This window comes from Suricata suricatta, chromosome X (assembly GCF_006229205.1).
Source record: "Suricata suricatta isolate VVHF042 chromosome X, meerkat_22Aug2017_6uvM2_HiC, whole genome shotgun sequence".
Taxonomy (NCBI): domain Eukaryota; kingdom Metazoa; phylum Chordata; class Mammalia; order Carnivora; family Herpestidae; genus Suricata; species Suricata suricatta.
In genome coordinates, this window is record NC_043717.1 from 16950035 (window position 1) to 16962057 (window position 12023).

Below are 12023 nucleotides of genomic sequence, written 5' to 3' on the forward strand. Positions count from 1 at the left end.
AGGACAGAAACCGTATGTTTGCACTCATAGGTCTAGCAGGAAAACAGGAGAGACCTAATGGAGAACCAGGGGGAGCGGAGGAAGGAGAGAGAGTTGGGGAGAGAGAGGGATGCAAAACTTGAGAGACTATTGAATGCTGAGAATGAACTAAGGGTTGAGGGGGAAGGGGGAGGGGGGAAAAGAGGTGGTGGTGATGGTGGAGGGCACTTATGGGGAAGAGCACTGGGTGTTGTATGGAAAACAATTTGACAATAAAATATTATGGAAAAAAATAATATCAGCTTACAGGAAACATGGGGAATAGAAGAATGTGGTAACCAATTTTTAACAGCTTGCCTTGCATACTTAATATTCAGTTAAATGGATTCGGGAAACCCTGGACTGTCAATGAATAGACTAGTCTCCAGATACGAGGAGGTACTCATGGACTTAGGACTGCTCTCGTTTGCCAAGATGGTAACTGTTCCAAACTGATGTGTTTGATTATGGCTTGGTATTTGAGTGCAGGTGTACGTTTGCTTCAGTTAGGTCCCTGTTTGTACTATTTGTGTGAATAGTCACACACTTAAATTAACAAAATAGAGCTATAGTCTTTGTAATTATGACACAGTTAAAAGAAGTTCAAGCTTGGGGTGCCTGGGTGACTCAGTCGGTTAAGCTTCCGGCTTCGGCTCAGGTCAGATCTCACGTTCGTGGGTTTGAGCCCCGCGTCAGGCTCTGTGCTGACAGCTCAGAGCCTGGAGCCTGCTTCCAGTTCTGTGTCTCCTTCTCTCTCTGCCCCTTCCCCTCTCATGCTCTCTCTCTCTCTCTCTCTCTCTCTCTCTCTCTCTCTCTCTCTCTCTCTCTATCAAAAATAAATAAAACATTAAAAAAATTTAAAAAAAGTTCAAGCTTGAGTCTTGATATGGTTGGAGAAGGTTTCTTGTGACATCTGCATAAAATTTAAAGAAAACAAAAAGTACTGTATTGGTAGCTGCCAGTGTTGTAGAATTTCTAAGTGTTGATTTTATTAGAAATAATTAAAAGTATAAAAATTTTGATTAAATATTTGGAGCCTCTGGAGCAGTGTTTTTTCAAGTTTATTTATTTTGAGAGAAAAAGAGACACTGATAGTGGGGGAGGGGCAGAGAGCAAGGGAGAGAGGATCAAAAGCATCTCTAGTTCCCAGTGCAGAGCCTAGCGTGGGGCTTGAACTCATGAAACTGTGAGATCATGACCTGAGCAGAAACCTGGAGTTGGATGGTTGACTGAGCCACTCAGGTGCTCCTTAAAGTTTATTTATTTTTGAGAGAGAGAAGCGCAATCAGGGAGGGGCAGAGAGAGAGAGAATCCCAAACAGGCTCCACACCATCAGTGCAGAGCCTGATGTGGGGCTCAAACCCACGAACTGTGAGATCATCACCTGAGGCAAAGTCAGATGCTTAAACAGTTGAGCCACCCAGGTGTACTGCCTCCTGCCTCCGAGCATCTTTTTTTTTTAATGTTTTATTTTATTTATGAGAGAAAGAGAGAGAGCCAGCATGAGCAGGGGAGGGTCAGAGAGAGAGGGAGACACAGAGTCCGAAGAAAGATTCCAGGCTCTGAGCTAGCTGTCAGCACAGAGCCTGTCACGGGGCTCAAACCCACGAACGTGAGATCATGACCTGAGCCAAAGTCAGATGCTCAACTGACTGAGCCACCCAGGCGCCCCTCCGGAGCATCTTTTAAGTTTTGTAAAACATAGTTTGAAAATCACTAGGGTAGTGGAAAAAAGTGTAGGCTTTTGAGGTTCATGGTTTGGCTTTGTGATTTACTCAGTGAGTATCTGTGTGCAAATTCCGTCCCCTGTCTGAGTGTCATTTTCCCCAGGTGTATTGACAGGTGAATTAGAATGTACTTTTCACTGTCACTGTGAGGTTTAAATGAAGTGAATTTGGTGACAATTTACAAGATAGATACTGATACATCGTAGCACATGACAAGAGGTACCTGAGGCAAATGGTCAGAACCATTTGAACAACCACTTGACTCTCTTCATTTTTGGTACCCAATGTACCTCTCATCTCAAGTTCACGTGTATGAGAAATAGGCAGTTTCCTTTGGTCTTATCTCTGTCTGAGCTCCTATGCCACCTTGTCGTGGGAAACTGACCCACTCTGGGCATTTCCCCCACCTTCTGGTTGCCTCATTTCTTAGCCTTGTCTGGGTCCAGTAGGAGATCCTTCACCCCTTACTTACCTGCTCGGGGAAGAAACCCATGGTCTCAGCCCGCAGCGGCCCTTCCAGTGTGCAGCTCTGCTGCCGGAGCCCCAGGCCTCCCACTCTGCGGTCCTGCCATTTTCTAGGGTGGCGGCTGCTCGGTCTGCTCATCACAACCTTGGACTTCTCTGGCTGCCTAGGAGATCTTTTTGCTCTGGGAGAAGTCTCTTACCTCGAACTCTGCTCCCTCAATGCACTTAGAGTTCTTTTGCCATCACATCCTATTTTTGTCAATGTTTTTAGCTTTTCTAATCCCGTAAACTCATGGGGCTAAGAGAAAGGGCTCTTTTTGAGAAGGCACAGCACTGTGGCAGTGCCTTTGGGTGAAGATAAAAAGCACATCTCCAGTGAGCAGAGGTGTCCCCATGCCAAGGCCAGGCAGCTGGGGGAGCAGGGGTTGCTCACATCCGCAGAGTGGTCCGCTGTAAAGCTCCCCCATGGCGAAATGGCACAGGATTTCCCACAGGCTGAAATGGGAGAAAGGAAATACAGAATTATAGGCAACAGCAGAAGTTAAAGCTCCAAAACATACCTTGCTACATGTGTTTGGGTTTATTTCATGTAAGGAGATAACAAGAATGAGGATTTAAAGGACGATAAAGGACTTGAATATTTATGCTCCTGAAAGAATGTTTGGAAGGCCAGGGTTGTCTCAGTATCTGTTACTGAAACAGTGACTTAAAGTCCTCTTTAGGCAGTGGCCTGCTTTTGTCTGGTTTTTAGCAAAACTTATAAGGATGACAAGAGAGATCCTCTTGGAAATGAAGTTTTTCTAATTGCTTTGCTGTTTCTTTTTCTAAATCATAATTTGTCAGATGTTTCTTTTTGTGTTACTGCTTTGTTTCCTAAACTGAGGTTTTTGTACTTGGAGAAAAAAAAAGTTCATCCTTCAGTTCAATATATCAGATTTCCTAAACACGTATTTTATTTTCTACTTGGGATATTCAGATCATTTGTAAATGCAAGGATTAACAAACCTCGAATAACACAGTGTCCTAATGCTGGTCTCTTGAGAAAGTCATTTGCCTCAAGAGTTCATATGCTTCTAAAGCGATTTAGTTGACAGACCTTATTCTGTTTGGTGTATTGAAATCGTTCCCTAGAAACCGTAAGAGTGTGAAAGTTTAAAAAAGTCCAGTAACTTTACTTGAGTAATCTAAACTTTTACAATACGCGGATTTAACTTTGTTTCATCAGAGGGAAGCTTTGGCTTTCTTGATATCGTCTCCCAAGTTTCCTTTTCTGTGTAACCAAAGCTCACAAGATTGCTCCACCTTGTCCAGATCTAATTGAAAGCCAAAGCATCTTAATCATAATATTGTGTTTCAGGATCCTGGCTCACTAAATTTTTGGAAGAAATGGCGGTAGATTGGGAATTTCGTTAGGATGAAGCCAGGTTGGCTTACAACTTGGCTGTTTGGGGCCAATTAGACAAGAAGATTGAACACAGCAATTTGAGGATTTTAGTAATACATGCACACAAGATGGATGTTATGAATACCTCTTTTTTTCCCCCTTGAAGCAAGAGCAATGTTTTTCCTTGAATGTTTCATAACAGCACTAACTCTTAACTTGGCCTTTGTAGAATTTGTTGCATATGAAGGAGATTTTTTATGGAAAACTATGATCCTCTGCAGATTTTATGTATTAAAGAAAGAAACTATTTGAGATTATAGAAAAGTGAAGAAGAATTAGAGATAGATAAAAACAGTGTACCGTCATATAAACTAATGATATATGCCTTAGGATACAGTTTTTATCCAGATGCTCCTAATTTTTGATGTTATTTAGATTGTCCATCTTCTTAATTTGGCTTAATTTTTTCCTGTGTGAATTATGTAAATCAGAAAATATGTTGGGATCCATTTTAATTTGGTGTTTAGGTAGTTGCTGAAACTCAGGAAAGAACAGCCATAGATTTAGAGAAGATCTAGAACTTAAAAAATATTTATTTATTTATTTAAAAAATTTTTTTTTTAGTGTTTTATTTATTTTTGAGACAGAGAGAGGCAGAGCATGAGCGGGGAGGGGCAGAGAGAGAGGGAGACACAGAATCTGAAGCAGGCTCCAGGCTCTGAGCTGGCTGTCAGCACAGAGCCTGACGCGGGGCTCGAACACACGAACGTGCGATCATGACCTGAGCCGAAGCCGGACGCTTAACCGACTGAGCCACCCAGGCACCACAAAAAATATTTATTTTTAAATAAAACATTAAAATTATTTTTAAAAAAGGGGGGTGCCTGGGTGGCTTAGTTGGTTAAGCCTCTGACTTCGGCTCAGGTCATGATCTCATGTTCGTGGGTTCGAGCCCCGTGTTGGGCTCTGTGCTGACCGTTCAGAGCCTAAAGCTTGCTTCTGATTCTGTGTCTCCCTCTCTGCCCATCCCTGCTCATGCTGAATCTCTGTGTCTCAAAAATAAATAAAACATTAAAAAATTTTTTAAAGTAAAAAAAATATGTATTTTAAATTTACATACAGTGAAATTAACTATCTGTGATATACATGTCTATAAATTTTGAGAAGCGCATAAACTCATGTAATCATCACCATGGTCAGAACACAGAACAGTTCCATTACCTCCAACAAAATTCCCTCATGTTGCCCCTTTATAGTCAACCATTTTCCCCATCCTTACACCCTGTTCTCTGTCCCTGTAGTTTTTCATTTTTCAGAATGTGATCAAAAGTTGCCTGTGTTGTTGCATGTATCAGTAGTTCATTCCCTTTTATGGCTGAGTAGTGTTCTCTTGTGTATCACCTTTTATCCACTCACCAGTTGAAGAACATTTGGGTTGTTTACAGTTTTTGGCAATTATAAATAGACTTGCATGCAGCTTTTTGTGCGAGCAGAAGTTATTTCTCCTAGGCACATACCTAGGAGTGGGATTGTGGAGTCACGTGTAAGTGTCTGTTTAACTTTACGAGAAACTATCAAACTGGTTTCTGAAGTGGCTCTGCATTTCGCATTCCCAGCAGCAATGTGTGAGTGGCCCAGTTTTGCCCCATCCTGGACAGCTTGCATGTCAGCTGGCTGTTTGGGGTTTGTTTGTTTGTTTGTTTGTTTCTGCCATTCTCATGATGTATAGTGGTGTTTTAGTGTTTATGACTTACATTTTCCTCGTTATTAGTGATGTCGAGCATCTTCTCATGCATGCTCTTTCTTTCCATCTTCATACCTTCTTTGGTGAACTGTCCGTTCAGATCTTTTGCTTGCTTTTATATTGGATTTTTTTTCTTACTGTTGCATTTTGAGGGCTCTTTATATACAAGTCCTTTTTTCATATGTGTGATTTTCAAATATTTTATCTCTGACTTTAGCTCATCTTTTTAGTCTCCTGACAGTGTCTTTCACAGAGCAAAAGTTTTTATGTTGATGCAGTCCAACTTTTTCTTTTGTGGATCATGATTTTGGCTGTTATGTTGAATAACTCTTCATCTAACCCTAGATCACAAAGACCCCTATATTATCTTCTAGAAGTTTCATAGTTTTAGGTTTTACATTTAAGTCTATTATCGTATTTTGAGTTTTTATTTAAGATGTGAGGTATGGATCAAGGTTCTTTTTTTTTTCTTTGCAAATGGATGTCCAGTTGTTGTAGCACATTCTTTGAAAACACTGTCCTTTCCCCTTTGATTGCCTTTAAGGTGCTGAGAGTGCTCAATTCAAGAAATTATGCTCTAGTTTTCCATAAGAACTCTGGTTATTTAGTTGTATGATTATTATTTGTATTTTTATCATCTATCCTAAACTTTCCAGAGAGAGCTCTAAATTTTGCAAAGATATCTCAAAACAAAATTATCATTTGATTCCTTTAAAATAAAAAATCTAGGGGGCACCTGAGTGGCTTAGTCAGTTGAGCATCTGACTTTGGCTCATGTCATGGTATCAAGGTTCATAAGTTCAAGCCCCATGTTGGGCTCTGTGTTGACAGTTCAGAGCCCGGAGCCTGCTTCCAATTCTATGATTCCCTCTCTCTCTGCCCTTCTCCACTCATGCTCTGTCTCTGTCTCTTTCTCAAAAATAAATAAACATTAAAAAAATCTGGGCTCCTGGGTGGCTCAGTCACGTAAGCGTCTGTCCAACTCTTGATCTCAGTACAGGTTATGATCTTACTCTTGGTGGGATTGAGCCCCACATTGGGCTCTTCGCTGGCAGCATGGAGCGTGCTTGGGATTTTCTCTCTCCTTGTCTCTCTGCCCTTCCCCTGCTTGAGTGTACTCTTTCTTGAATAAACTTAAAAAAAATGAATGCAGTACAGTATTTTAGGGGTATGGAGGTAGAAAAAGTGGTTAATTAGCCCTTTCCAGATTGGCATTTTGTAAAATATGATTTTGTATTATTTCAGAAGTGTACTGGATCTGGTGACAGGAGACAATCATTCTTCTCTGAGCCCTGCTTAGCCATGTTACCTTGAGAAAGCCACATCATTTCTCTGGCTTTTGTTTATCCACAAGAAGGGGGAAACCCAAATCATTTCAACTCAGAAAGCCTTGATGCTATTCAGTATTGACAGAACCTCAGAAGGATTAGAAACCATGAAGCAAGGGCGAGTCTCTGACGTTTTATAATTTCTGTCATTGCTGAAGTGCGTCTTTGCATGTAGCTCTGAGTGCACTCAACAGTTGTGTAATGGTGACAGAGACCCACACTGTGACTAGAATGGAGATCTCATGACTCTTGTTAAAAGGGTTTGTACGAATTGACATTACAAGTAGAATGCTTTATCTTTTGTCTCAACAGCTGGACCAAGCAACTCTCTCCCTTGCTGTGAGGGAAGACTACCTGGATAACAGCACAGAAGCCAAGTCTGTAAGTTTTACTCATATTCAACTCTGCACCTTGCCAGACTGTTGTTGGGTTCATAAATTTTTCTAAAATCCCTGCCTCTTTACTGGACATGAGCAATGTGACTATTGGATGACCATATTCCCAATGCAGGAAACAGAGGCCTTTTATTCAGGCAAACAAATGGCATTCCCTGTCTTCTGGAAGTCTGGGCATCAAGGCTCAGTGTCCTGTTGATCGAGCTGGGGATACAGCACACCTAAGTGAAGTAACCAAGAAATGAGCTTGCAGCCGCTCTTCAGAACTGTAGAGAGCTCACTGTGCCTCGCAGAAGTAAAGTGGTGGTGGTGGGGGTGTTAGCTGCGTTGACATCGGTAACCTTTGGTTTTCAGATTGTGCGGCTTAAGAATCATCTGGGAACGTCCTGTTAAATGACGATTCTTAGGCTGCAGCCCAGGAGAGTCCGATTTAGGAGACTTGAAGTGGGGTCCAGGGATATGTTTTCTTAACAGGTGCCACAGGTTAATGTAAGGTTAATGAGATCCAGATGGGATCAGTTCCAATTAACTTCTTGGGTTGGCTTGGAGAACTAGTAGTTCCCGGAGATTGGAGTAGAGCTTCTTCATTCCTGACACTTTCAATTCATTTTGGAAACTTGGTTGAACTTCCAAAGGACCCTCAGTCCCAAGGTATCCTTGACTAGGGAGTTCACTGGTTTCTGGGCCAGCCTAAGAATGTAGAAACTTAAACTGGGAAGCATTGGCTCACAGTGGAAGTCCCTGCACTTTCGTCGATACTAAGCCCTGTCTCCAGAAGGTTCTGAATGAAGGGCAGGAAGCTAGGTAAGATCTTAGGCAACTAACTTTCTGTGCGAGGACACTCATCAAAGAGGATTGGCATGTGTTTTGTTTTGTTTTAAAGTTTTTTTTTTAACATTTATTTATTTTTGAGAGACAGAGAGACAGAGCATGAACAGGAGAGGAAGAGAGAGAGGGTGACAGTGAATCTGAAGCAGGCTCCAGACTCTGAGCTGTTTATTAGCACAGAGCCTGATGCGAGGCTTAAACCCAAGAACTGTGAGACCATGACCCTGAGCTGCAGTTGGACGCTCAACCGACTGAGCCACCTAGGCACCCCAGTGTTTCTTTTTTGAGAGAGACAGCATGAGGAGGGGAGGGGCAGGAAGAGAGGAAGAGAGAATCCTAAGCAGGCCCCACAGTGTCAGTGCAGAGCTAGATGGGGTGCTTGAACCCACGAACTCTGAGATCATGACCTGAGCTGAAACCAAGAGTCAGAGACTTAAAAATCTCTGTGCCATCTGATCCCTCCTTTCTGTCTTGAGTACCTTGGGTCAGATCCTTGTTAACTCTTAATTTGACTACAACAAGTAGCCTTTCAACTGGTGTCTCCTCCTGTTCATTTCATCGCCTCCTTAGCACCAGTGGACAAGTCCTCTTCTCAAAGTATAGCTCCCAGCATGCTTCTGCTCACGTGCTAGACTCTGAGTTCCTTCAGAGGGAATTCAAAGTCTCTCTGTGATGAGATTCCAAAGCACTTTCGCTTTCTCATCTACTTTTACTTTGCCCCCAACAAAGGCAGCTTGCTCAACTCACAGGAGGTCTTGTCCCTGTTCCTGAACCTCTCTCCTTCAAGTGCTCCGTGCTGATTTCTCCAGACTGCAATTCTTCAGTTCTTGAATTTCCAAACACTTAGCGGCTTTGTTAAGGAACTTATTTTTGTCTCTCTAGTGTTACAGTTAGTAATTACATGTTTATCTCCCTCACTGGATCACGTATTGAGAACCCAGACTCATGCATTATGTAATTTTTTTTATCTGTCTCCTCCATAAGCACAAAATGCCTAGCAAGACCTTTTATACATGTATTGATTGACTAAATAATTTCTTAAATTGAACTGGGAATTGCAAAACATTGTTTCTAATTAAGACTATTTGCAAAACTTGCTTACTGATTAACAAATATTTGTTAAGGCCCTGCTATATGCAAGCACTATATAGGTCTAGAGTCTTTATGTTAGGAAATCTTAGTCCCATAACAGGACTGTGAGATAATTTATTATGTGGGGTTTTGAGTTCTCACAAATAAATCTGAAAGGAGAAGTGACCCTCAACAAGATTGTACAGTTCCCACAGAGTAGGGTCTCTCTTCAGTGATGAATGCATAGAACAGCCTGGAAATGGGTTTATGAACATGCCAGGAGCAAACTCTGTATCTGCTATTTGCTCGGTTTCTCTTTATGATTCCTCTCTTTTCTTCCTTCTTTTTTCCCTTTGTAAAATCCATACAAAACTGAAAAGACAGAGCTGTAATCACTGATCTTTTATTTCTTAATGTGAAGGTGGGTAAATTGAGCTAGAAGAGAGTAAATCACAGTTTCCAATAGTCTTCATGTATCATGCCTCCTGCTTTTAGCAACAGTTCTTTCCCATTATTTTATTAAAGCCTCACTCGCCTGGAAAGAGGAGTCTGACCTTTAACTTTCTGTTCTGGGCTCGTTTGGAGATGTTTCGTGTATCCATAATACCACTGGTTGCCAGAAAACTAGTTCTCTTGATCCTTGGTGGCTGGACATCTCTGTCTCTCATGGAAACAGTACCCAAGTAGCTTCTTTCTCTCAAAGTGGTAGGTGGGTGGCTGGTATTGCCAAATGCCTGTACCGTACTTTGAGTCAGAGTGAAAATGAAGAAAAATCATTTATTTCCACCTGCTATTTCTGTTTTTCTCTGTCCCTGAAACATACTTTCAAATAGGCTCTTGTCATGGTCACTTGCTTCTTTATCTCTTGTAGTATCGGGATGCCCTTTACAAGTTCATGGTGGATACTGCTGTGCTTTTGGGAGCTAATAGCTCCCGAGCGGAGCATGATATGAAGTCAGTGCTTAGATTGGAAATTAAGATAGCCGAGGTAAGTCTTAATGTGAAATATCTTTCTCTTTTCCTCCTTATTTTAAAAGAAGTATATTATGAGTGAAAATAAATACAAAAATAGCATTCTGTGGCATTGTCCTTTGGGCCCAAGGTATAACGAATAGCATCCCCTCTGGGAAGTAACAGGAAGAAGAACCATGACAGAGAGAAAAGCTCTTCAGTCCTTCTGTCTCCAGATGCTGCTCAGCTGTGGCCCAAGAGCAGCACCAGGGAGATCCTCTTTGTTTTCCTGAAAAACCTCTGTGTGGTTCCTATAGAAGAATAGTTAGTAAATCTGTATCCATTTGGCTTGAGGGGAAGGTTATTTTTTAAATGTTTTTTTAAAATGTCTTTATTTTATTTCGAGAGACAGAGCAGTGAGCGAGCGGGGGAGGGGCAGAATGAGGGGGAGACACAGAATCTGAGCAGGCTCAAGGCTCTGAGCTGTCAGCACAGAACCTGATGCAGGGCTCGAACCCACAGACTGTGAGATCATGACCTGAGCCGAAGTCGGATGCTTAACCGACTTTTTAAATCTAGTTTATTCTTTATATCATTCCCACTCAGGGTTATTCTGACCTAAGACTGGGGCTTTGGGAAGTCTGCTTACCCAAACTAGATATTTGACATATAATTTGATGTAGAAAGTATATAGGGCATGCTCCTGTGGTGCTACCTTGTATCTAATCCTGTTTTTCATTCTTTTCTTGCCTCACTTGAATGTCATTGTGTCACAAGCTATATTCTGTGTAAGTTCCTTTAAGTTCTTTCAGGTTCAGGGTAGAGAACTAAGAACAAACTTGAAGGAGAATAATGAGAAGTTCTCAGTGGTTAGCTTTGTTCAGAGTATAACTTCTTTTGTTGAAGAAGCAAGGTATAAAATTCCTATGCATTCTCGGGACCAGACGGAGCACATGTGAAGTCTGCTTATGAGGATAACTTGTAGTGGACAAAAAATACTTTTATCAAGAAGGTCTTGCATATGGATTGGTAGTCTTTTATAACAGAAGTTGGTAAAAACACGGAGTCGCGTGTGAGTCCAGGGGCTGCCCAGTGCGGCGGTGGGCACAGTGGCGGTGCAGTGTTGAGGTCTGGAGTAGGAGCGATCGGTGAGGGTCGGGAGGCTTTCGTTTCTCCCAGCTGCAGTGATGTGCTTGCATACCTCTGTCTGAACTCCTCCTTGCTGAGCAGAAAGTTCATTCCTGCGTATCACCTTTGAAAGTGTGTGAAGATGGCTGCAGATGTTCTGGAGTCAAAGACTGGGCCCCTCAGTCATGTCTGGAGGCCATCCGGATTCCCTTCCCAGGCAAATAGGAGACCCAGAGCTCTAATTTGGACTGAAGCTCTGATACAGGGGGGAAGACCTTGCCCTGAGCCAGGGATTTGGACCAAAAAGGGAACTAAAAACAGCTGGGCTGAGGCAAGACTGGGAATTGTTGAGAGGCTAAATGAAGTGACAAATCCATGGCGGGGGGGGGGGGGGGGGGGGGGGGGGGGGGGGGGGGGGGGGGAGGGGGTAGTTGGCAGAGAGCTGAAAACAGCTCTGAGGCCAAAGGGCTTCATTTTGGGGCTGTGAGCCCTGGTAGAGAGGGAGGAGAAACATTCTCTGAGGCAACGATTCAGATTCAGCCAGGAAGCTGTAAGATTCATGAATTCTCTCCTGTGGAGGTGAGGAGGGAGAAGCTGAGGGCACTGAAGCATTTAGAAAAGAGAGGGTGGATGTCTGTCCCTCAGCCCTGTGTGATTTTTGTCTGGAAACATCTATGGTGCATAGATTTTTGGCCAGCCAGTAACTCTCACCTCCCATCTTTTACACCCCTAGGTCATTCAAAATTAGTGGGACACATAGTACTAGGGAAGGTTCTGAATCTGGGGAGACAGGACAGCCTAGCCAAGCACAAAAGGTCCACAATAATCTAGCCATGCAAGTGTGCATTTAACCAGTATCAGCTAGAGAGAAGTGTTCACAAAGGGAGGTCTTGTTAATGGAATGGCTCTTGTGATAGGAGCCAAGTGGAATGTAATTGCCAAGGTTTGACAGAGACAATAAATGTTGGACAGAGCTTTGAATCA

The 12023-nt window shown here is 42.5% G+C and overlaps 1 protein-coding gene across 2 annotated transcripts in view; it reads left to right on the plus strand.

Annotated features, from left to right (window-relative positions):
* Positions 1-12023, plus strand: part of PHEX (phosphate regulating endopeptidase homolog X-linked) — a 225339-nt gene that overhangs the window by 45934 nt on the left and 167382 nt on the right. For both annotated transcript variants that reach the window (XM_029930947.1, XM_029930946.1), the window contains 2 exons: positions 6979-7047; positions 9832-9948. In XM_029930947.1, coding sequence (XP_029786807.1) covers positions 6979-7047; positions 9832-9948 — 186 coding nt within the window. The remainder of the gene's footprint in view (positions 1-6978; positions 7048-9831; positions 9949-12023) is intronic.